The 25,612-nt window shown below is 46.4% G+C and overlaps 1 protein-coding gene across 5 annotated transcripts in view; it reads left to right on the top strand.

The window, feature by feature from the left end:
• SCARB1 (scavenger receptor class B member 1) overlaps positions 1 to 25,612 on the top strand; it is a 53,026-nt gene that overhangs the window by 13,530 nt on the left and 13,884 nt on the right. For all 5 annotated transcript variants that reach the window (XM_077920306.1, XM_028711284.2, XM_028711287.2 and 2 more), the window contains exons 3-8: positions 4,891 to 5,032; positions 6,242 to 6,445; positions 8,209 to 8,304; positions 10,154 to 10,269; positions 12,311 to 12,477; positions 15,948 to 16,066. In XM_077920306.1, the coding sequence (XP_077776432.1) occupies positions 4,891 to 5,032; positions 6,242 to 6,445; positions 8,209 to 8,304; positions 10,154 to 10,269; positions 12,311 to 12,477; positions 15,948 to 16,066 (844 nt within the window). The remainder of the gene's footprint in view (positions 1 to 4,890; positions 5,033 to 6,241; positions 6,446 to 8,208; positions 8,305 to 10,153; positions 10,270 to 12,310; positions 12,478 to 15,947; positions 16,067 to 25,612) is intronic.

Genomic DNA, 25,612 nt, shown 5'->3' with positions numbered 1-25,612 from the left:
CAGCAACATCTGGAGGAGCAAAAGTTTACCACACGTGATTTTTATCTAACTGGTGGTGAAGAAGCTTTTTTTAGCCTGCAGACCACATTCCCTGATGAGCAACGAAACCTGCATGCATGGTTAAGGTGACACCCCCAGAAACTAAAGAATGCAAAGCAGGCTGGTCAAGAAAACTCTGGTCCATTGTTTAAGCCAGCCTGAATGTCTGCTTTTAGGGTAGAAGTGTCTCTTGTCTACTGGAATATGAGAAATTGGGAGGCTTGGAGAGGCTTTAGTTCAGCTGAGATTGTGTGCCAGAGTGAAAAAGATACAATATTTGTTGGCAGCTCTGAGTAACCTTCATGAAACTCCTTTCACTCTGCTTAAGCTTGAGACTAGGTCCCTCCCCAAAAACAACTAAGAAAAAAATAAAGCTCATTTTATAGGAGCTTGCCCCTGACATAATTTACCATAACAGAATTGTTTAAGTGAGAAAAAGGGTGTGTGTGTGAGAGAGATAAGAGCAGATGAGAAAACAGGTCTATTTGGAGGTGCCAGATCAAAAAGCAGCTGCACCTCAGTCTCGGCCTGAACTTACTGCCTGTTTGGGCCATTCTGGATCATCTTTCTGACCTTTGCCCCTTAGTCCACAGAAGCCAATTCCTTGGGTTGCTGCTGGGACTGGTAGTTATAATCCAGTTTTCTTATTAATCTTTAGCTTCAGCTACTATAAGGCTGGGAATTTAGTAAACGTGTAAATAGCTTGGACTGGTGGAAGATTTAGGAACATGATGTTCAGGTTTTACTGATTTTCATGCTTTATTTGTAGCTGCTTAACAATTAAAAATGATTAGTCTGTCTAATTCCCCCCACCCCGTTTATATATTAATTCAAACCTTCCCTTTATTCTTATATTTCACTTATTGCCAAGCTTGCATATGCTAATCATCTCTGAGCTTTGTTTTAAAATAAATATTTCCAATTTATTTTGTTTGTGGTCTGACCCCTTTCCCATTCTGACTGCCAGCACCAGCTCAATGGAGTGAAATTAAAAAACCTGTTTTCATGAGCCAGAGGCACTCCCAGCCCTACCCAAAGATGCTTCTGCTTTGGAAGGAGATGCTGTGCCACTGATGTGCTGCGTTTCCCTAACGCATGTTCCCCAGCACACCTCCTTACTCACCCCAAAGCCCAGACCATTTATAATCAACTCAGGCCTTTTGGCTCTTGTGGGCAGAATATGTGTCCTAGACCTAGAGTGTTCCTAGTGCCCCCACCAGCCGCCCTTTAATGGTTGGTAGCAGTGGCCCGGCTGTCTCCTGGGGACATGTTGCTTCCCATTGGGGAGGGATCATTGAAGGGCCGTAGCTCAGTGGCAGAGCACCTGCCTGGCATGCATAAGGATCCAGGTTCAGTCCCTGCCTTCTCCCAGTAGGGCTGGGAGAGGCTTTTGTCTGAAACGCTGGAGAGCCGCTGCCTCTTCATGGGGACAGTGCTGAACAAGAAAGACCAGTGGGCTTTCCGTATAAGGCAGCTTTCAAAGTTCCTCTAATTTGGAGTTCCTTTGATGAGCTTCCAAGCCAAGAACGGAGTTTGAAAGCCACCGAAACAGGTCAGTGGAGGGAGTGATGGAAGACCTTCTTGAAAGCTTATCCAAATCTTTTGCCAAGCACTCAGCAAGGTCTGTTGCCATCTCATGCACAATTCCCCCCCACTGGGCTTAGCTGCCAGCATAATGCCAAGCTTGTCCTCTGCGTACGCTGTGCCTATAGTGGCTCCCTGGTGCACTTGCGGGTGCTGAATGTATGCATTGTGGCTCTGTGCAAAGGGAATGAAGCAAAAGCCTCTTAGCACAAATGTCTTTGTTTCTCCTTTGCCCAAGATTAGAGTCCAAGCGAATGGGGACTCTTATCCCTTCTCCTGCTCCGGCCCCAAGATTGGATTTAAATGGCGCATAGCAAGCAGGGTTTTCTGCTGAGCTGCCTAATCCACCATCCTTGTGTCACCCGTCTGGGATTGCCAGCTTCCCTTGCTCTCGGAGGCTCCAGTTCCTTTTAAGAACTACTGGGCAGCTCTTGGCAGGCTTGGTCAGCTGCATGGTGTGAGCTCAGGAGCCCCACCAGCTGAATTGCTCTTTACTGTTCAAAGCCTCTGTCAAGCAAGGAGCTGGCAGTCCACCAATGCTGACAGGTGGAGCCCCTGCAAGCATCTATTTGGCCTTTCAATGCAGTGAGTGTGCATGTGCATGCAAAAGGTTGCACATGACTGGCACGCTTTTCTGTTAAAACTAACAGGTGGCTCTCATGTGCAAGAGTGTCGGAAGCTTCTGAGGATCTGTTGTAGTCTGAACGGAACACTTCTTCAGAAGTCTTGCACCATCATCCTCTGTGAAGTTGGTGGTTGAAATATATAATTGGCTTTTCCTTTTAGTTCTCCGCCCTTGGCCTGTGGATTATGCTGGGCCACTTATTAAAGGTTACATGATTGCTCCTTATTTCTTTCAGGATCAATGACTCCTTTTGTTCGAGGTGTTGATCTGTCCCTCTGTTGAAATAGAAAGTGTTGGGAGGCCAGTGAGAGAAATCTGCACCCATAGCTATGTCTGTAGCACACCTAGGATTGCTTTAGAAGTGTCAGGGTGAGAAAAGGTAGGATTAATGGATGCCGACATCCGAGGGAGGTTATGAAAAAAGCCTTGCAACTTACAAAGCAGATAAACAGCGCTTTTAGCGCTTCATAACATTAGAAATGGTGCTAAAGAACCAGTGTAGTGAACTGTAGTGCTGGGGAAAGACCTAGGAGACTAGGGTTCGAATCCCCACTCAGCCAGTCACTGTGTCTCAGTCCAGTTTCCCTCACAGGGGGGTTGTGAGGATAAAATAGGAAGGGTGGGGGAAGAACCACCTTGGAGGAGAGGTGAGAACAATGATGATAATCGCTGAGATTTGTTATAATGGTGCTATCCAGCCTTCTTGTCTCAAAACACTGTAACTCCTAAGCCAGGGAGATCAGAACATGACACTCTTAATCTCAAGATTCTGGGTTCGAGCCCCGCATTGGACAAAGGATTCCTGCATTCCAGGAGGGTAGACTAGATGACCCTCATGGTCCTTTCCAGCTCTACAGTTCTATGACTTTTACGGAGTTTCTCACTGGGTTTTTTCTGCTTTGGGCCAGATTTTCCCAACCTGGTCCGCCCTCCAGAGATTTTGGGCTACAGTTCCCCTAATCACTGACTGGTGGGCAAATGAGGACACTTTATATGTGTATAACTCTTAAAAAAACTTTCAATAAAATCTTAATAATGAAAAAAAATGTTTTGGAGTAAGAAACACACTCTGTTTTTAGATGCAAATAAGTATTGTATAGTCGTACCTCGGAAGTCAAACGGAATCCGTTCTGGAAGTCCAATCAACTTCCAAAACGTTTGGAAACCAAGGCACAGCTTTTGATTGGCAGGAAGCCCCTGCAGCCAATTAGAAGCCGCGTAAGCCGTGTCAGATGTTTGAATTCCAAAGAACGCTTGTAAACCGGTTTGCGGCATTTGGGAGCCAAAATGTTTGACTCTCGTGGCGTTTGGGATCCAGCATACGACTGTATCTGGAAGCGTCATTCCCTCCCATGTGAGAAAAAGCAAGGGCGCCTCTTAAGACTCTGCTTACAGTTTTTAGGAGTACTTTTTATTGAAAAACCATGTTGTTGTTGTTTTAAAAAATCTGTTGCCCAATTGGAAGACACTTTAAAAAAATGATTTAAAGGGGTTTTTATTCGATTGGCATAAATAGTGATTCAGTTTTTAAATGAGCATAGGAAGCTGCTGCTGCTGCTGCTGCTGTTATCATTAATTGTTTGCTAATAGAAGATCTCAAAGTGGTTTGCAATACACATACCCTCTCCACACAAGCATAATAGATACATAAACACAAATACATGAACATTATCATTGTACCTAAACGTCAGGGCTGGCCCACAGCATTTTGTTGCCTGAGGCAAACCAGAAAATGCCCCCTCCCCAAAAGCATCATTTCTACAAAAAGCAAACAGGATTTCATGACTTCATCCCATTCTTAGCTATATCACAAGCCCTTCAGAATTCAGGAAAACAATATGTATAACCCCTCTATCCCAGTCAGCCATAACTTGGGCAGTACTGTATAGCTATGCTACAAAGTCTACGTAAGTGTGACATCACCACATGCACCCTCCCTGCAGTCACCCCCAAGCCGCTGGGAGGGGAGACCCACGCTCAGCCATCAACCCAGGCGTGGCACCGGTAGCCTCTGCCAAGCCTCCATTCGCCCCCCCCTGCTCCCACGGGTAGTGGCAGCCACTGCTGCTGTCGGTCAAAGTGAGGCACACACCACTACCATCTTCGGCCGCTTGGAAACACTTGACAAGTGTACCCACAAACCCCCAAGTGTACCAAAGAACATGGTTTGTGCAAGTGTCTGGAGGGGAGAGGTGCATGTCCTTGCTTCCTTGCGGAGTGGGCCCTAGACCGTTCCTCAGGGGCAGATCTACTGGGCAGGTAATGAAGCTCCCAGAGGAGCCCCAGAAGCGACTTCAGTCCACATTGCTTTTACATTTTGGGTCAAGTGGACCCAGTTTTTGTTGCATGACTCAAACTGATTACTTTTTTGTTGCATATATTTCAACAATCCCAAAGTTTGAGAGTCAGTAGCACAGGTGTTGTAAAGATGAAGTGTTGTGGTAAGTAGACTGTTTTGCTGAAGAGCACTTAAATTCTTTATGCATATTGTCTCTAGAAAATGACATTGCAAGAAAGCTTTCATATGACAAAACTATGGAGTGTCTGCAACGTCTACAGCCTATTATGGAGGAAAGCCTTCCATGGTGGAAGCAATGCAGGTACTGATTTAGCCTGAGTCTTTCTGCCTCTCTCTTCTACAGGGAGCACAGAGAGAAAACCAACATAACTTTCCATGACAATGATACCATCTCCTTCTTAGAGTATCGGAGTTTCTACTTCCGGCCAGAGCTGTCAGTTGGGTTAGAATCTGACTACGTTGTCATACCAAATATCTTGGTGTCGGTAAGTGGACTCACAGTTGCTGTGATAATTATTTCTAGTTTCTAATTGTTTTTGTTTACCTGGGTTTAAACATATGCTATGCAGTGGGAGGAAAGGGAAAGGGTACAATGTGGTTATAGGTTTTCAATTCCCTGAATACTGGCTTTCCATCTTTGTCTTTTAAAAAAAGAAATAAAAAGAAATACCCAAACATCTAGTGTGTATGGTTGAGAAGAGATGCGTGAAAGTATGTAGGCCATTCAGAGCAGCGTGTTGAATTGATTCATTGCTTACTAAGGGCTGAAGGAATTTTGATAATCCTACACTGGAAAAAGTCAGAAATGCCACCAGCTACATGCAGGGAAATCAAAGGATAGTCATGGATTGCATACTTAAAATTGATTTTCCCCCTTTCCCATTCCCTGCCCTCAACCTTTCCTCCCCCTGAACTAATACCAGAGGCACACTCCAGTCTTACATCCCATAAAATTTACTTGTAGGTTGTTGAAGAGTAAGAATTATCTGCTCTAAAGGCAATATCTCTGAATGAGTCACTATTCTGGGTTTCCTGATTGAAATGAGATGAGCCAAGAACACTGACTCATACAGAGATGTGACAAATTGACTCTTCTGAGGTAGGTTTCCCAGTTAATTTTATTTACTTTATTTTAAATTACTTACTATTCTATACATTCCAAGTATAACATATAAAACAACAAAGCAATACAAACACATCATTTTAGATCCACCAGTAAATTCAGAGACACTTCCTATCACATATTAAACCTCTGCCTTAAACAAAGTTAACATCCCCTCTTACATATTTTTACCACATACCCAAATGATTTAATATCTATTTTAATTTTTATATTTCCTGGATTGGTTTCTGTTCATTTCATATCTATATTGACTGTTCTCATATATACATACAAATTGCAAAAGTCTACAATCCTAGCTTCCCATACCTGGAAGTAAGCCCTGTTGAATTCAGTAAGACTTGCTTCTGAAGTAGAGATGGTTAACACCGTCCTGTTTCCACGGCATGTTTAGCTGTTGTTGCGGTGTGTGTTTAAATATGAGACATATATAGAAGGTGATTCGTGTATTAGAAAGTTGGCTGGGGATCAGTTCCCAGTACTAGCCAGCAATATGTATCCGTGCCAGACAACATGAGCTCTTCTTAGGAGCATCAATGCATGATAACCTCTTCTTTCCATCTTTCACAACCAGGCTGCAGCGGTGATGTTGGAGGACATGCCGGCGGGCGCTCAGATGCTTGTCAGCGCCACCTTTGCTGCCTTCGGACAGGGTGCTTTTGTGAACCGGACGGTGGGAGAAATCTTGTGGGGTTATGATGAGCCGCTCATCGACTTCCTGAACAGCATCAAGCCTGGCTTACTTCCCTTCAAAGGGAAATTTGGCTTGTTTGCTGAAGTAAGTAAAACCCTTGGGAGGGAGCTTGGGTCTCTGAGGTTAGTGGTGGAAGTCATGAAGGGCAAGGCAGAAATGAGAAGGGATAGGTGCAACAATTCTGTAGCAGATGCCAAGAGAGAGGCGTGGGAAGCTGCTCCAGATCAAACTATCTCCCTGCCCTGCCCAGCCTCAAAGAGAGCTCTCCCCAGTCACCTCCCAACTAATCCTTCCAAGCAGAGGTGTCAGGAATTTAAGGCAAAATATAATTGGCCAAGGTTTCACACCCGTGGCAAAACAAAGTAGCATAAGAGAGAGACTCCTTCCATGTACCAGCATTTGTAGGGCTTGCCAGTAGCAGTCCAGGGCAGTGTGTGCAAAAGTAAGGCCAGTTTTGCAAGACATCTCCAGATAGGAAATTTCTGGAAGGCAGGGTTTGCTCCTAGCTTAGGGTTACCAGGGACAGTCCACGGATTTTCAAATCTGTCCCTGGGAAACATGGCAGCAGCAACCTCAGCAGCCCGGAGCCAGCCTGGTAGCGCAGTTGGCTCTGGCTGGCTTCAGGAGCTGCTCGGTGCCGTGTCATGACACATCACACAGGGACTTCCGGCGAGGAAAACTGGCTGGTGCCATGGCAGCATGCAGCTCCTGAAGCCAGCTAGAGCCAACTGCGCTACCAGGTTGGCTCCAGGCTGCTGACTGCTGCTGCCGCCGCCACTGCCGAAGGGGAACCGGGGACAGTACAGATCTCCTGCCCCCTTCCCCCTTTGTTTCGACTGATCAGGGGAGGCTCGGGAGTCGCGACTGGCTGGCCGTTGCCCAGTTTTTAAAAAACTCTGGGCATTTATGTTTCACAGGGTGCGAAAGAAGGGCTTTGCACCTTTATACAATATGCATGTGTGCTTGGGCCCAGGGTCTTTTGCCTCACCATCCCCACTACTGACTCCCTGTTGCTACTCAGCTTCAAAAAAATAAAAAATAAAAAGTGTCCCCGGATCCATTGAAAAAAATCTGGTAACCATATCCTAGCTACTACGCCTTCTGTTGGCTGCTATGGCGGGTATCAGTGGCAACAATGTGGTAACTGGTTCAATGTTTCCGTCTAGGGTGCCTCGTACAGAATCAGACTTTTGGTGCATCCAGCTTAGCAGTGTTTCTTCCAGTTTCCTCAAACTGGTGCCTGCCAAATGTTGGATAGCAGTTACCGTCCACCCCAGGCAGCGTGGCCAACCTTGGGAAATGAGGTCAAAATGTCTAGAAGGCACCAGATTGGGGAAGGCTGCTCTGTTCACAGAGGCAACATCCAAACTGGGAGCTAGTGTGGCAGAGCAGCTAGAGTGTTGCGCTCACACCTTGGAGACTGAAGCTCAAATCCCTGCTCAGCCATGAAGCTCACTGGGTGACCTTGGGCCATTCGCCATATCTCAGCCTAACCTGGGTTACAGGATTGTTGTGAGGGCAAAATGGAGAGGAAATGTGGAGTATAAATGTAATGATAATGATACTGATACTGTCAAGGCCTAAGGTCAAGATCTCACCCAGCCTAGGAACCTGAAATTGTTTTTGCTGGTGGTGTCAGGGATTTGGAACATTATTCAAGGCTCTGAGGTGCAGCATATACTCTGCCTCTGAGCTATGGCCAACCTTCCTTGCAAACCCTTCTTAAGAGGGCAATGTGTGAAGTGGTCTTCCTTCCTGTTCTCTGCTCCCTGATTTCCCTCACCCCAACCCTTCTGAAAAGCACGTGAACAAGGCATGTTAATAATATATCTTCTCTTCCACTGCAGTTCAATAATTCAAATACAGGGCTGTTCACGGTGTACACAGGCATGAAGAACATCAGCAGAGTCCATATGATAGATTCTTGGAATGGACTGAAAGAGGTAACTGCAAACTGCTCTCTTCGTGGAAATTCCTCTTCCATTGTCTCTCTCTAAAGGCAGACAGAATCAACCCATTCAGATCCTCCTATGCAGTCAAGATGTTTTGGCTCTGCCTTTGTCTTCCCAGTGCAGTTTGCTGCCCCATCAACTCAGAACAGAGTCTTCTTTTAATATGGAAGACTTGGCACAGCATAGGATTTGCCATGGATTCCGTCGTTTTTCCCCTTTTGTAATCTCACCTGCTCCCATCACATAGGCTGAACCATGGGCATCACATGGTTGGGAATAAAAAACTTCCATGGAGACAGCTCAGATTCAGCCACAAGAAAAAGTTGAATTCTTCAGTTGCTGTAATCCAAGTGTGAGGAGCCTTTTTCACCCCGAGGGCCACATTTCCTTCTGGGAAGCCTTCCAGGGACCACATGGCAATGACGGGCCGGGGCAGAAACGGAAGCTGCAACTTAAGCACATTCTTAACTTGTGGGCATTCAGCTTTACGTGCATGACCATTAATTAATTAATTAATTAAAATATAGTGGAAAGGTGGTGGAGTTTCAGGAGAAATGACTTTGGCAATCCCACCTGCCATTGAACTCAATGTGTTTTCACTATACAGTGGTACCTCGGGATACATACGCTTCAGGTTACATATGCTTCAGGTTACAGACTCTCCTAACCCAGAAATAGTATCTCGCGTTAAGAACTTTGCTTCAGGATGAGAACAAAAATCACGCGGCGGCAGCGCGGCGGCAGCAGGAGGCTCCATTAGCTAAAGTGGTGCTTCAGGTTAAGAACAATTTCAGAGTAAGAACGGACCTCTGGAACGAATTAAGTACGTAACCAGAGGTACCACTGTACATGATTTTGGTTTTAGGCGCAATCCTCAGAACATAAGCCCTGTATAAGTTGTGGGTTTACTTTATGGTCAATTACACCTTTGCACAGTAGGCTAGTTTCTGCACAATATACTCACACACCCCTCTCTATCCTCTGTCCGGACTAAAAAGAGTCATTTATCAGAGCTGAAGGATGCATCCTAGCCAATCTAATGTACTTGTGGTGTGAAGTGGAGCCAGTGAGGCTTGGGGAAAGGGGAGGAGTTGCAGGGGCCAAATTGAGAGGTCTGGAGGGCTGCGTTTGGCCCTTGGGCTGGAGGTTCCCCACCCTGGTATAAACTATACAAGTGAAGAGGGTCTGCATTTTTTTATATAAAAAAATAACAGTGCTTTGTGCAACACAATCCTCTGGAAATCTTCTCAGACACAAGTCCTATTTGTGTGTTCAGTGAGCCATGTGGCCAGGTAAGTGTCTCTCTTTTAAAGGCAGACAGAATCAACCCATTCAGATCCTCCTATGCAGTCAAGATGTTTTGGCCAATGTCAAATAATAGATTTAAGTCCTTTGCACAATCTGAAAGGGGTGCCTTCCACATTGATAAGACTGCAGGTTCTTAAATGGATGCATTCAGCTCAGATAACTTGAGATTGTATCTAGAGTGGCTGCTTTAATTTTACACAAGCTAAGAAAAACAATTCTGCGCTCTTTTTTTTTTACAGCTTTTGCATGGTACTTTTATTCAGAGACCTTTTGCTTCCTAGTGATTCAGACCTCGGAAGAGTTTCCTGGTACAGTTTGTGATTGGCAAGGAAAGTTTCAAGTCAAGTTGTATAACTGAATTAAAGGAAAGATTGTGTGGCAGAAAGGTCTGGGGAATTCCTCAGGATTGGGCATGGGGAAGAGGAGGCCACGGTTTGTAATGAAAGCCAGGCTTAACCTGTTTGGCAGGGAGGGTTTCTTGCTAGACTCAGCCCAGCTTCTGGTTATTCTTAGGGATCCATTTTCCCTCTAGGTGTCCTACTGGAACTCTGATCAATGCAACATGATCAATGGGACATCTGGACAGATCTGGCCTCCATTTATGACCCCTTCCTCACCTGTGGAATTGTACAGCCCTGATGCCTGCAGGTAAGCTGAGAAGAAACCCCTGCTTGCCCAGCAGGGACAGTGCATGCACCTCCAGGTATTGCTGGACTCCACATCAGCTCCAGCCAGCAAAGCCAGGCCTTGGAGATTATGGGAGCTGTTGTCCACAAATACCTGGAAAGCCACAGGATCCCCCCCCCCCCCAGTTCTAAACTGGAAGCATAGGAATCTGCATTCTATCCTGAGCTCAGTAGATAGACTTGTCAAGAGGACAGGCCAGGACTCAGTGGGAAAGCATCTGCTATGCATGCAGAAGGCCCCAGAAGCAATCCCCGGCATCTCTTGGTAGGCCTGGAAAAGACCCAGCCTGGAGAGCCACTCCCAGTCAGTGCAGGCACATTGCAGTGTTTCTCAGATGACAGAGACCAAAGCTTGCTAATTTTTTGTGTGGGCCTGACACTCCCTTGCACCCACCTCTAGTCTGCTTGAGTTTCATCCTCCATCTCTCTATTATATTTTATAATCTCTCTCACACACCCCACTTTCCCCCTTTTAGAGGAAGCAGTGCAGAGGCTGACTTGAGGCTTCTGGCTTCTGGTGCAAGATCTCTGCCTCTGGCTTGTTTAGAATATATATCCTGATCAGGGCTGGCTCGAGACATTTTGCTGCTGTAGTTAAAATGCCCTGCTGCTGCCCAGCTGCTGCTGCCCCCAGCCACCAGCGTGCCACATGCCTTGTCATCACAACTGTACCCTCACCTGCAGCTGCACCTGTGCTGCTGCCATGACGCAGCAGCAGTGGCAAGGGCAACAGCACTGTGTTGGCAGCATGGTGGGGATTGGATTCACCACCTGAGGCAAATGGCTTCACCTTGCCTCACCCACTGGCTGCTCCAATCCTGATGTACCCTTACAGCTCTGGGCACTGGGTGAATACACACATAATTGCAGAACTTGACGCTCTCCAAAAAGGCAGAAAGTGATTAAAAACTTGCCTTGAATCATCTGCAAATGGGCTTTAGGCCTGTCAGCAGCTGCCCATGGGAAAAGTTGGCTAAGTCCGAGTCTCCGCTGGGAAGCGGAGGTGTGGAAACATCTCCTGGCTAAAATATGAGGTTGGCGTGTTCTTTCAGGGTTTGCTTTTTTTGGAGGAAATCCTTTGATGAGGCTGTAGTCTCACACAGGAGAAGGTACAGTCCCTCTCCTACCTGGCAATTTCCCTCTTGCAGCTGCACTCAGAAAAGGCTGCTCCCGTGTGAACGGTTGTATCAGGTGCCGTCCGTTGAGGATGTTGAAACTGGATTCTTGGTATTCCCAGTGGCCTATTAGGGGCTGCTCTGTATGGGACGGGACAACATCCTAGAAGCTAGGTTGGCTGTCTCTACAAAAATAAATGACTCAGTGTTCTAGCTTGTTTACAGGCACAGTTCAAAGTACTGTTTTTGTAGTTTTTTGCTCTCTTTATTTTTGAACATAAAGCACTTTATTTATTACATTTATTGCATTTATTTATATATTTATTATATGATTATTTATTCTCTTCCCATTTGTCTGATTCTTTAGAGTTTACATCACTAATACCAAAACATCTAACAGGAAGTAAGAGGGGAGAAATGGGCTGTGTGTCAGAGAAAACTAGAATTTGTTAGTTCTGCCTGCATTGGCTTTGGCTCCACTTCCTGTGAGCTTCTCTGACCTCCGCCTTATCAGTCCTACCAGTCCAAATGGGCACCAGACACCAGTGGCGTAGCGTGGGGGGTGCAGGGGGGGCCAGCCGCACCGGGCGCAACATCTGGGGTTAGGGCAAATCCATTGGTTAGGGGGCGCAAATCCACGGGTTAGGGGGCGCAAATTACTTGCCTTGCCCCGGGTGCTGACAACCCACGCTACGCCACTGCCAGACACCATGACTCACTTCTGTTCAAAAGTGGCCAGATAGATAGTTCTAGAAAGCTTAGAAGGTGTACAAAGGGACCCCAGTTTCAGCAGATGCTGTGGTGGGCCTCAATGCGTTCAACTTTCATCTCTGAAGTATGTCTTCTGGTGCTTGGATGCCCCTCATCTCTTGAAACCCCTGTTTTCAGGTCCATTAAATTAAACTACAGTAGATCCGGAGACTTCAAGGGAATACCAACGCTGCGTTACGTGGCTCCAAAGAACTTGTTTGCCAATGGTACAGACTATCCTCCCAACGAAGGCTTCTGTCCGTGCCGTCAGTCTGGAATCCAGAATGTCAGCAGCTGTCGATTAAGTACGTCTAAAAAGTATTTTGGTCCCCGCCCCCAGCAATCATCAGCGTTGTCTAATTTGTTGGGTTGGGGGGCTAGAAGTGTTTAGACATCTCTTTCATTGCTCTGTTGCTGTTTGTTTTGCAGGAAAATCTGGTACTATAACCCAACCTTTGCTAGCCTGGTTCCCGCCAGGTGTTTGGGGGATTCCAACTCCCACCAGCCCTTTCTAGTATGGCCAGCAGTCAGGGATGATGGGAGTTGTAGTCCAGCAACAGCTGGAGGGTGCTAGGTTGGGAGACAGCTGCCATAGCCTCTCACATGAACGTGGAAAGCCTGCCTGATGTGGAATCGGAAGCATTGCCAATCTAGCTCAGAGTTTGTTTTGCCCCTTCATCTTGGCCAGACTCCTTTTCTAGCCCTCCTGCCCTAGATTTCTTAAGTGGAGTTGCCAGGGTTTGAACCCCTAACATTTGTATATAATTTATTTCCCAAGATTTGGTTGCAATAAAATCCCCAGAGCAGTTTACAAAAGCCAAGTGAGTGCAACAGCAGCTTCCTGTAAGATGAAAATTTGGATCGTTCCTCTGCCTTACAAAATGCTCAATATCACAAACTGTTATGGGAGAGAACAATAGCAATGCTGTTCTCTGTGGGGATTGTGTAATACGTAAAATGCTGTTGGGCAGACTTCATTGTGCAGGCATGTTCTCTCAGTGTCGTATAATTGTTAGCACCTCTTGGGGATCTACAGGCTCAGAAGCTGACTTTGGGCTACTCACTTTCTCAGCCTAACTTACCTCCATGGGGCTGTTAAAATAAAACGCAGTGGAAGAAGCCATATTTGCCACCATGAATGCCTTGGAGGGAGGGCAGGATATAAGAAGAGCCTGCTGGGCCAGGCCAATGTCACATCTAATCCAGCATTCTGTTCTCAGAGTGGCCAGTAACAGAATCATAGAGTTGGAAGAGACCCCAGGGGTCATCTAGTCCAACCCCCTGCAATGCAGGAATCTCAACTAAAGCATCCATGACCAGTGGCCATCCAACCTCTGCTTAAAAACTTTCAAGAAAGGAGAGTCCACAACCCCTGAGGAGTCCATTCCACTGTGAAACAGCTCTTACTGTCAGAAAGTTCTTTGTGATGTTTATTTGTAACTTGAATCCAGTGATTTGAATCCTACCCTCTGAAGCAAAAAACAAACAACCAAACAAACAAAAAACCACAAAACAAAACAAGCTTGCTGCATCTTCCATCTGACACCCATTCAGATATTTGAAGATGGCTATCATATCTCCTCTCAGTCTCCTCCTTACCAGGCTAAACATACCCAATTCCCTCAACTGTTACTCTTGAGACCATTTATCATATTGGTTGCCCTCCTTTGCACACATTCCAGCTTGTCAATATCCTTTTTGAATTGTGGTGCCCAGAATTGGACAAATGACTCCAAGTGTAGTCTGAACAAGGCAGAATAAAGTGGTACTATGTCTTCCCTTGATCTGGACACTAGACTTCTGTTGATGCAGCCTAGAACAGCATTAGCTATCAGATGCCTATAGAAATAATCTCCCCACTTGAGCCTCCCACCAGCCACTGGCCCTCAGAGGCATTCGGCCTCCAACAGTTGAGTTAATCATCATAGCCAGCTAGCTAGTCTTCCTTTTAAGCCATCAGACTTGGTGGCCATCTCTGCTTCTTGTGGGAGCAATCTCGTGAGAAAAGGCAGTGGCTGAGTGCCAGAGCATCTGCTTTCCATGCAGATGGCCCCACATTCAGTCCACAGTGCCTTGAGGCAGAGCTAGGAATGTCCCGTGCCTGAAACCCTGGAGAACCTCTGCCAGTCAGTGGCAGACTGTTCTGAACTAGATGGATGACCTTGGGTCTGACCCCATGTATGTCAGAATGAGGTTTCCAGGGGCCAAGAGTGTCTTCTGTTGGCACTTTTGCCTTAGCTAGCAGAAGGAAAATACATTTCTCATTTGCACAATTCATACTGGTAGCCTAATCTGGATGGTGGGTTTTTTGTGTTTGTGTGTTCATGGATCTTTGGTTAACTTGTGTTAATCAGTGGCTTTCCATTCACAGCCTCTCTCTTGGAAATGTGTTAATATCACCCATTATTTACCCTAATCTGTAATGCTCTTCAGAATTAGGATAAGTATTTCCAAGCTGCCGTTAAGAAGTGGCCCAGTCCAGCAGTGTTAGGTGCCAAGTTGGTTAAAGAGCATGTAATACAGAGACCCCTGTAGTGTGTGGGATTCTGAAATTTGTGGCTTTACAGTTTCATGACTGATGTATAGGTGTGCAAAGAATGTGTTTTTTCAGCTGTTGAGTCTTGGTCCTCACTCATGCTTCAGGTGAATCGTTTCCTTTTAAGCAAATGTCTGCTTGCATTTTTTATTTGCTTATACATTTATTTTCCTTAAAAATGGGGGCAGGGGAGGGGGCTACTCCAGGAATTGGTAATGAAGTTGCTGTCCACAGCCAGCTTTTGCTTCATCCTTGGAAAACCAGCCCCAGCTCAGCCCCAGGGAGGAAAAGCTGCAATCTATATTGAATGCAAGGGCTATATTGAATTCTGTGGGTTAAACCACAGAGCCTAGGGCTTTCCGATCAGAGGGTCAGCGGTTCGAATCCCCGCGACAGGGTGAGCTTCTGTTGCTCGGTCCCTGATCCTGCCAACCTAGCAGTTCGAAAGCACATCAACGTGCAAGTAGATAAATAGGTATCGCTCCAGTGGGAAGGTAAATGGCGTTTCCGTGCGCTGCTCTGGTTCACCAGAAGCGGCTTAATCATACTGGCCACATGACGCCGGCTCCCTCGGCCAATAAAGCGAGATGAGCGCCGCAACCCCAGAGTCAGTCATGACTGGACCTGATGATCAGGGGTCACTTTACCTTTATATTGAATGCAGTGAAGGCTGTTGCCTCTGGGAAGCCTACAGGCAGAACACAGGGGCACCAGATGGCCCTGCTGTGAAAACAGTTTGCTGGACTGGAATTTACCTTTGGTGTGAACCCACAGGGCTGCTCCTACATTTTATGCTGTCTTCCTGAAGGCCCCCACTGCTCTGAAAACATTGTCTCTCTGTATTTGCTCTCCAAATATGATTTTTGGCACTTTTTTGCTGTGGTTAAGGCTTGCATTTGGCACAGAAGATGCTATTCACAGTAATGTCTGATTACATGTTTGTTTGTCTGCAAAATCATATTTTTTTTCCACCCACTGGCGTGTCACACAATCTCCATCCTGCAGCTTTGCATGCGGAAGATCATTTGTTGTGATTGTTTTTTTAAGTGACGTTTCTAATCTTCATGATCATAAAGGGTGTGAAATACTGTTCATCGTGTCAAGTTCCTGGCTGAAATATTCCAAAGGCTAAAAAATAAATAAAAATCACAGGATCAGGGATGAGTACAGGTAGCGAGATGATTCTATGCCTCAAAGACCTTCGTTTTGATCTGCTTGTCTTTGCTTCTTCTTCTTTAGATGCACCAGTGTTCATGTCCCACCCACACTTCCTGAATGCTGACCCAGAACTCTTAGAGACAGTGGATGGCTTGCATCCCAACGAAGAGAAGCACGGGCTTTTTGTGGATCTGCACTCAGTGAGTGAACCATTCATCCACTAACTCTGGTGCTTTCTTGCATGTTTAGTGGGCGTCACTGTGGTGATGGAGCCGGGGGGGGGGGCTTTTTAGGTTAGAGAACAGGCAAGTCAGAGGAGGCGTGATAAGGGAAAGGTAAAGGTAAAGGTAAAGGTACCCCTGCCCGTATGGGCCAGTCTTGACAGACTCTAGGGTTGTGCGCCCATCTCACTCAAGAGGCCGGGGGCCAGCGCTGTCCGGAGACACTTCCGGGTCACGTGGCCAGCGTGACAAAGCTGCATCTGGCGAGCCAGAGCCGCACATGGAAACGCCGTTTACCTTCCCGCTAGTAAGAGGAGGCATGATAGAGGTGTATAAAATGATGTACGATGTGGAGAAGGTGGACAGGGAAGTTTTTCTCCCTCTCTCATTTTGCTAGAACTAGATTGGGCTTGTGAAATGACACTTGCAAACCCTACTGTATTTAATGTTATCAGCCTCTTAGATGTAAGCCTTCTGGTTGCCTCTTGATTACAGTAATATTTTATCAGCACAATGAGGACCCTTATCTGTGACCCACAAATATGGCCTGTTGAATGGAAGAGTAGATTGCATCACTTTAGATTATGGGGAGGCGAGGAGGGATGCCATGCTTTTAATGCACCATCATGTTAAATGTAATGGTCTGTAAGTAGAAAATTAGCAGCGTTGGTGGGGGTGAGGAATTCTAGCCTGAGTTGCTTCCTGCTGTTCTAGTTTTCTACATGCAAGGTGTTCACATTTTCAAATGTCCCCATATGCAGTGATACAGTACATTTACCATCACACTGGGTGGACCAGGGTTATTTTTATGATGATTATTGCTTCCACTACCACCCACCCTTCACCAGCAGGCAGGTTACAACAATTACAAATGGAAAAGTTAAAACAAATATGCTATTCCAATAGTCATGAACTTAACTTCTGTATTTTCTGTTCTTTTGAAATTGAACTGGGAAGTTACTCTTGGTACAAACCCAACAGCCTTCCCTTGATCTGTAGGAGGAAGTTTTACAATCTCGCCTGCTTGCACCTATATCTAATCTGCTCTCCGTTTCTGTCATCTGTTTGCGGCATATGGCTTGCCATGGATTCCATAGTACAAGGATATTCTTTATTATTGCACTGATTAAGGTAGCTTTAAAATCATAAATCAATTAGTGCAGTGATTTGTCTCAAATGGTGGGGGCCGGCTCCGTCTCCTTGTGGGAGTGTGGGCAGGACACCTGAAGGTGAGGCATGTGGAGATACGGGGTGGCGGAAGAAAGATCTGTGGCAGACAGAGCAAGAATTGCTTTCTTCCTCTTGGCAGAGGTTTGAACATTGCAGTCATCCAACCTGTAGCTTTCTTGGCATGTCCAGTTAAAACAAGTATGGGGAACCTTTGGTCCTTCAGATGTTGCTCAACTACAACTCCCATCACCCCTAGACATCGGCCATGCTTCCTAGGACTGATTGGAGTTTAGCAAGACTTTGACAGCCAAAGGTTCCCTACTCTTGAGTTAAAGGGACATCAGGTAGTGTCAGGGACTGGCTGGACACCGATGAGTGGAGGCTGGATAAGGAGGAGAAAGGGGGTTGGAGACTGACTTGGAAGAAGGGACCAGTGATCTGGGGGAGCTTGTAACAGCCAGGAGAAGAGAATCAAAGACAGGAGACGCCTCACTGGGTACACACCTAGGAATAGCTGAGGGACGAAGCATTGAGGGACGTACCTTGTCCTAACGTGTAAGTGTACTTTTGAGAACAAAGAGTTAATTCCTTCCTCTGGACCTTCCTTGGCTGACAGCACTATGGCAGGTAGTCCATCAGACTCAGGATTGCCTGTGATGGGCAGCAGCTTTCAAAGGCACATGGATGGAGAACTTACGTCTTCCAGATGTTGTTGTACTCCACCTCTCATCAGCCTCAGCCAGCAATGCCAGAGGCCAGGGATGAGGGGAGTTGTAGTTCAGCAGCCCCTGGAGAGTGGCAGGTTCCTGACACCTGGTGTACACGGGGCATGCAAAACGTGTATTTTGTTGTTGGACTCCATCTCCCATCAGTCCAAGGCATTATGGCCAAGCAGCAGGGATGATGGGAGTTGCCGCTGGAGTGTTGCTACGCCTGGAGGAACACAGCCTCCCCTTCCCAGGAGTAATGGTGTAACTCAGCTTTGTCCATGTTACTTGGCAACCAAGGTGATGGCATTTTTAATTTCACCCAGTGTAGCAATAAGATGGTTAGGAGGGAACTGGAACAGTAAATGTGTAGATGAGAGATTACAGTTAAAAACAAACCAATAGAAAACCTCCTAAACATCTTCCTAATTGGGGAAACAGTTGCAACACAAAATCTGTTATGTGCAACACAATTTTAAAAACAGAGAGAGAGAGAGAGACGACAATAGTTTTATTTAGTTTTATGAAACTAGCTTAAGTTATTTATTTAAATCATTTTTATGTTTTATTTTTATAAGTAACAGAACAATTGCAACACAAACACAGCTTCATGTTGTACACAAAATAATTACACCAGCCGTCTCTCACTTCAAAAGAAACTAAAATGGCCTGAACACACAAATTCAAGCAGAAGCAAAAAGCCAAAAACAAACAGCTTTCCTTTTGCCCAGCAGGTCACACGAGGCCAAAGAGTCTCTCCCAAAGGATCTGAGGGTTAGGAGGTCTGGGCTCCTTTGGATTGCTTTGCATTTCCAAAAAAACAACAACCCCAACCTCTAAGAAGTATATAATCTAGCTCAAAATATCAGTTAGAACATCACCTTAGTTGGTTAGAACATTGATAATTCCAATGTTGCAGGTTCAATCCCGTCTGGGACAGCTGCGTATTCCTGTATTGCAGGGGGTTGGACTAGATGATGCTCAGGGTCTCTTCTACCTCTACAATTCTGTGATACAACAAAGACCCACATTTAAAGCAACATAATTAATAGAAGAACAAAAGAGTATTTTAAACATAAAAAAGAAAAAGAGATTACCAGTTTTAAAAAATACAATATAAAAATTCCACATAAAAAGAAAGTAACACAAAGAAATGGCAATGTTACTGGTGGTTACAGTGTTGAACCCATGACCTGCAGGACCAGGGTTCAAATCCCCACTCAGCCCTGAAGATCGCTGGATGGCCCTGGGCCTCTCAATATCACTCAGCCTAGCCTCCCTCACAGGGTTGTTGAGGACAAAATGGGGAGGGTAAGAATTGTGTTTGCCCCCGAGCTCTCTAGAGGCAAGGGGGAGTATAAACATCGCAATAAATAAATGAAAGTGCAATATACCCCTACTCATAATTTGATATTGCATTAGACCATCTCAGGTATGTTGGATCTTGAGAGGAATGGTTCTTTATCCAGCAAACATTGTCTCCAATTTTACATACTAGATTTTTACTTTCCTTCTTTTACTCTAAGACCCATCTGCACTATACATTTTAATGTAGTCTCATACTGCTTTAAACAGTCATGGTTGTCCCCGCAACGCAGAATCCTGGAAACTGTAGTTTATAGAGGGTACTGAGAGCTGTTAAAAAGGTAAAGGTACCCCTGCCCGTACGGGCTAGTTGTGTCCGACTCTAGGGTTGCGCGCCCATCTCACTTAAGAGGCCGGGGGCCAGCGCTGTCCGCAGACACTTCCGGGTCACGTGGCCAGCGTGACAAAGCTGCATCTGGCGAGCCAGCGCAGCACACGGAAACGCCATTTACCTTCCCGCTGGTAAGCGGTCCCTATTTATCTACTTGCACCTGGGGGTGCTTTCAAACTGCTAGGTTGGCAGGCGCTGGGAGCTGTTAGGAGACCCCTATTCCCCGCACAGAGCGACAATTCTCAGAGTAATTGAACAATCAATCCCTCTTCCTAGTACAGTGGTGCCTCGCAAGACGAAATTAATTCGTTCCGCAAGTTTTTTCTTCTTGCGAGTTTTTCGTCTTGCGATGCACGGTTTCCCATAGGAATGCATTGAAAATCAATTAATGCGTTCCAAGGGAAACCGCCTTCAGACCAGGTCCGGGGACAGTCTCTCCCCCGACCTCTTCTGAAGGCTGGGGGGGGGGGACAAGGGCTTCTGAAGGCTGGGGGGGGGCTGGGGGGGAACAAGGGCTTCGCTGCCGACCCCCAGCATTTTAAAATCTCACCGGGACACGGGGAGATTTTAAAATGCTGGGGGTCGGCAGCGAACACTTCGCTGATCCCGGGACGGCAGGCAGATCTGCACCGCCATCCAGAGCAGGGCGGGACTTAGCGCCCCGCTCGGGATGGCGGCACACATCTGCCTGCAGTCCCGGGACGGCAGACAGCTCTGCGCTGGCATCCAGAGCGGGGCGGGACTTAGCGCCCCGCTCGGGATGGCAGCACACATCTGCCTGCAGTCCCGGGACGGCAGACAGCTCTGCGCCGCCATCCCCAGCGGGGCGGGACTTAGCACCCCGCTCGGGATGGTGGCGCAGATCTGCCTGCAATCCCGCGACTGCAGGCAGCTTTGCGCGGCCATCTGGAGCGGGGCGGGACTTCTCTGCTGTCCCGGGGAGATTTTAAAATGCTGGGGGTCGGCAGCGACCGCTTCGCTCCCGCCCGCCAGCATTTTAAGATCGCCCGGGGCAGCGGAGAAGTCTCCGCTGTCCCGGGAAGGCAGGCGGGGGGGAGCAAAGACTTTTGCCCCCCCGCCGGCCTTCAGAAGAGGTCCAGGACCTCTTCTGAAGGCCGGCTGTGGGCGAAAGTCTTTGCTCCCGACCGCCAGCAATTTAAAACAGGTCCCCGGAGATTTCCCTATGGGCTTTCGTCTTGCAAAGCAAGCCCATAGGGAAATTCGTCTTGCGAAGCGCCTCCGAAACAGAAAACCCTTTCGTCTTGCGGGTTTTCCGTCTTGCGAGGCATTCGTCTTGCGGGGTACCACTGTAAACTCGTTTGGGAGAAGCCATGGCTGTTTAAAGTGGTATGATACTGCTTTAAATGTATAGTTTTGTCATAACTGCATATTCAGAGAGCTATAGCAGGTCTCTGGTGGAACTACATTAAGCCTAATCTTTGAGCTTTTACACTGGACTAATATAATAATATAATAATATAATAATATAGATTAAAGGAAAGATTATTTTTAACATGCTTCTGATAAGTTGTTTGATTTTTTTAAAAAACTAAATTATTTATTACACTTTGCATCCCAAGGCACTTGAGATAGCATTTTTGTCTCGTAACAATTGTTACCTGATAGTTGCAGAAAAGCCAATGGTAAGGGCTATTTCCTGGGCCTTCTGCACTCCAAGCATGTTCTCTAAAATGGCAGGTTTGTGTTCTTTGTCAGGTTAGAAAGACCAGGGGTGGTGACAGTCGAGTAAGTTGTATTTTTATGTGTATTTCAAATAAATACATAATTTTGTATGTCCCTTTATATTCTTTTGTTCTACCCCAAAGGGATTTCCCTAAAGGGATACAATTGTAAAAAATAGCTAACTTAGAACAAGGATATACAACAACATAAAAGCAGCCAGGGCCAGCCCTGTCATTAGATAGAGGGAAACAGTTGCCTCAAGCAGCTGGTTTTCGAATTCCAGAGGGGCAGTAAATTACGTATAAGTTAATGGACTGCTGTATTCTTCTGCCAAGGGCAGGCACTTCACAGGATTGTCTGCTTCAGATCCCAAAATAATTAGGCAGGCCTGCAGAGGGACATCCCTTTTGCTGTTCCACCTCAGGCAGCATGATATATTGGGCCCTAAATGAGGGTATTTCAAGCCAGAGCTGGACAAGTTGACAGCTCTTTATTTGAAAGAATATCAAAACCTGGACAAGGAAAAACATTTCCACCCGGCGCATCACAGAGATTTAATAATGGCCACAGACTTGGACAACTTTAGAAGGGGGTTGGACAAACTCCTGGAAGATAAGGTTTTCAGGGGATTCTAGCTACAGTGACGGTTCACTGGTGTCTGTGGTGGTATCCTTCTGGATACCAGTTGAGACAGATGTGGAAGGCAGTTAATAAGCAACAAAGAAAAGTAGTAGTTGCTGGGGAGCGCAAGTGAGGAGAGTGCTGTTGCGCTCTTGGCCTGCTTTGGGGCTTCACTCAGTTGGGAGAGCATGAGACTCTTCAGGGTCGTGGGTTTGAGCCCCACCTTGGGCAAAAGATTCCTGCATTGCAGGGGGTTGGACTAGATGACCCTCATAGTCCCTCCGAACTCTACAGTTCTATGATGCTATGAATTGTCGGTGCCTGGCATCTGGTTGGCTGCTATGAGAATGGAATGCTGGAAGGGGAGCAGGGGACTTTGGTCTGATTCAGCCTGACCCATAGTGTTCTTTGGTTATCTTGTGTCAAGATAACAAAAAAAAAAACCTCTGGTGAATGACCTGTGTTTTCTTTGCACCTTACAAATTGTGACAATTTGCTATGCAGCAGGCAAAAACCAAGTGGCACCAACCAATCAGCCAAATGGACAAAATTCCTACCGGGCCCCTGCCCCCAAAGCAGATGATCCCATGACAGGCAATCGCAAGGTCAAGCGAACAACCCTGAACATAGGGAGGGAGGGTGGGTGATCCGATGCGCGCAGTGAAAAGAGGAAGCTCAGTGCTGCGCGCAGGGTATTTAAAAGCTATGGCTGTCAATCTCAAAATGGCAACAAATAAATCTCCCCAGCAACAGATGTGTCTTGTTAGCCCCCACCGCAACATGTGCTCTCCATGAAGGAGAACACGCTTTATCAAACTGCCATTATAAAAATTGATTGTGAAACCACACCTGGAACACTGTGTACCATTCTGGTTGCCCCACCTCAAAAGGAAAATGGCCCAAGGCATGTTGGCCAAGGTATGCTAAGTGTGCTGCAATATTTCAGTTAAATAAAAGCCCTGATGGAGTCAGAGGGGTTGCCTTTGGGAGAGGCTTCTTGTCATATATGAGTCACTGATCACTCTTCTCTTTAAGAAGGCAGATCTGCAAAGCAGCTCAGGTAGAAATGCCAGCACTAGCTTCCTCCTGACAGCAAGTAATTCTTATACCTGGACAGAAGTGGGAGTGTGAAGAGTTATGGGAGTCCATCAAGGATCAACGAGTAGATGTCTAGATGGTTTTTGCAGTAGGCTGGCAAAGGTTTCAGACTTGCTCTTAGCTCTAACAGACCCACCAAGTGGTCTGTCCCTATTTTCCAGGGATAGTCCCGGATTTACAGAAGCCTTCCCGGTTTCTGATTTGATCCTGGAATGGTTTTTGCTTAGGACATCTATTTTCATCGGAGAAATGTAGGAGGGTATGCATAGCTCACCTTGTACTAATTTCTTCTCTCTCTTCCTCATTGTTCCATACCTGTAGAATAGGATTATTAATAGGTTGTCTTTGATGAGTTCTTTATGACAGTTTTTGTATTTACATCCTTAATCTGTACTTAATCAGAATTAGCTTTGGGCTTTGTTATGCAGGTCATTTCAGTGGCCTGGTTAGGACACTGAACTGAGCCATGGTTTGTTTTATACCATGGCTTAATTGTGAATGTGCCTCCACCACCCCCATGGGTAGCACAAACAAGCGTTTGTGTAGCTTATGTGTGGTTTGTTGTGCAAACCTGAGTAGTATGAAACAACACATGAACACTAAGCCTGAAAAAAGCCGAGCTTAGGTCTTAGCTCATCGGTTGTAGCCTGTCTGAAACAAACCATGATTTGGGGTTACATGACAAACCAGGTTATATACGTGGTACCTGAGAAGGGTTGGAAGATGGAGAGGGGAAGAAGCATGTTCACAGTGAAGTCATGGTTTGGCTTAGCATGTCACATGAACAAGGCTGCTGTGTGACTCCTGGGGTCCATCTGGCAACTGACTCTACCCCTTCTGCCATCTTTCTGGCTTGTCCTCCAGGCTGCCATTTTGCACCTGGTGAGTTGGTGGCCCTTGGGGTTCTAGCTGAGAAAAACACCACGCAAATCCCAGAAGCCTTTGGGAAATTTGCTCACCCATGGAGGTAATGAGGTGCATCCAACTGAGTTTTCTTTGGAGTAGACCCATTGCAATTAACAAACTGGTTAGTCATGGTCCTTAGTTTCAGTGGGGCTCCTCAGAGTGGGACTAACATTTTGCACAACCCACTGGCTTCATTGCAAACCCTCTAGCTTTTGCAAGCCACAGTCATGGTGATGGGCCACAGGTGAACGTCATTGTAACATCAGGAGCACCTCCCTTGACATGCTGGATTTTCTTATCTTTATGAGTGCTGGAATCTAAGGCATATATAAAAAAAGGTAAAGGTACCATTAGGTCCAGTTGCGGACAACTCTGAGGTTGCACGCTCATCTCGCTCTATAGTCCGAGGGATTCGAACTGCCGACCTTCTGATTGGCAAGCCCTAGGCTCTGTGGTTTAGACCACAGCACAACCCGCGTCCCTAAGGCATATGTACTCTCTGTCATATTGAAATAAAAGGGATTGTGCTTCTCCCTGCCACACACCCTGGTTGTGTCAACCATAAAACCAAGCACCACAGCAATAAATACTTTATCGGAGTAACTGTAATTAAGGAGATAAGATATTTAGTGGCTGGCGCTAGGAGGTATATTGCTTCAACAAGATAACTACTAGGCATAAAATGATTTTTTGGGGGGGTGGGTTTGAATTGTGTCTTGACTACTCTGGGTCAATGAACCTGGCCAGTCCTGCGGCAGAGGTTTTCCTCTGGCTGTCCCCACTGTCAGAGGTGACACGTCTGGCAGCCAGGGAGGGGCCTTTTCAGCGTTGGCTCCTCATTTCTGGCCCATGCTTCCCAAACAAGCGAGGGATATACCTGGAGCCACTGTGATGTAGCTGCTCCTAACTCCCATCAGCAAGCATGACCAATGGACAGGTACAATGTGAGGAATAGTTCACAACATCTGGAAGGCACCACATTGGCAGTGGAGGCTGGTCTATCAGGGCAAATGGGGCACTGCCCCACAAACTGGCCCCCACCTGCCTGCCACCCAGTGCAGAGGGAGGCACTGCCTATTAGCTTCCTCCTGCTTAGTCCAAGTGTTGCGCTTGTACTCAGCAGGGAGGAAGATTAGGACAAAAGTAGAATAGCAGGCTTTGCCTAGCATTAGCTTTGGCGCCACCTAATGTTGGGCTCCCTGCCTCTCACCCTACTGGTCCCCATGGGCACTGGCTACCACTGCACATTTACTGCCTGTGGGGTAGAGGAATGTGACCAAAGATGGCAAGGTCAAATTCCTTCTCAGCTATGAAGTTCACTGAGTGATGTTGGACCAGTCAATATCTCTCTGCCTGACTGACTTCATAGATTTTCTTGTTTTTACAAGTGCTAGAATCTAGGGTATATGTGCTTTCTGCCATGCTAAAATAAAAAGTGTTGTGTTTCTCCCCCACTTCACTCCATGCCAGTTGTACCAGCCATAAAACCAAGAGCCCTGGAAATAAAGACTTTATCAAACTTTTGATGGTTGCTTTTTATTTTGCTATACTGTGACTTCTTTTAAAAAGTGACTTAGTGTTTTGCTGCTGCTATCTCATTTCATTGCTTTTTTTTTAAGGCTTTCATTTGGTTTTGTGTGCTGC

The sequence above is a fragment of the Podarcis muralis genome, chromosome 16 (genome assembly GCF_964188315.1).
Source record: "Podarcis muralis chromosome 16, rPodMur119.hap1.1, whole genome shotgun sequence".
NCBI lineage: Eukaryota > Metazoa > Chordata > Lepidosauria > Squamata > Lacertidae > Podarcis > Podarcis muralis.
Note: the sequence above shows the minus strand (reverse complement) of the source record. Positions and strands in the feature narration are given on the sequence as shown.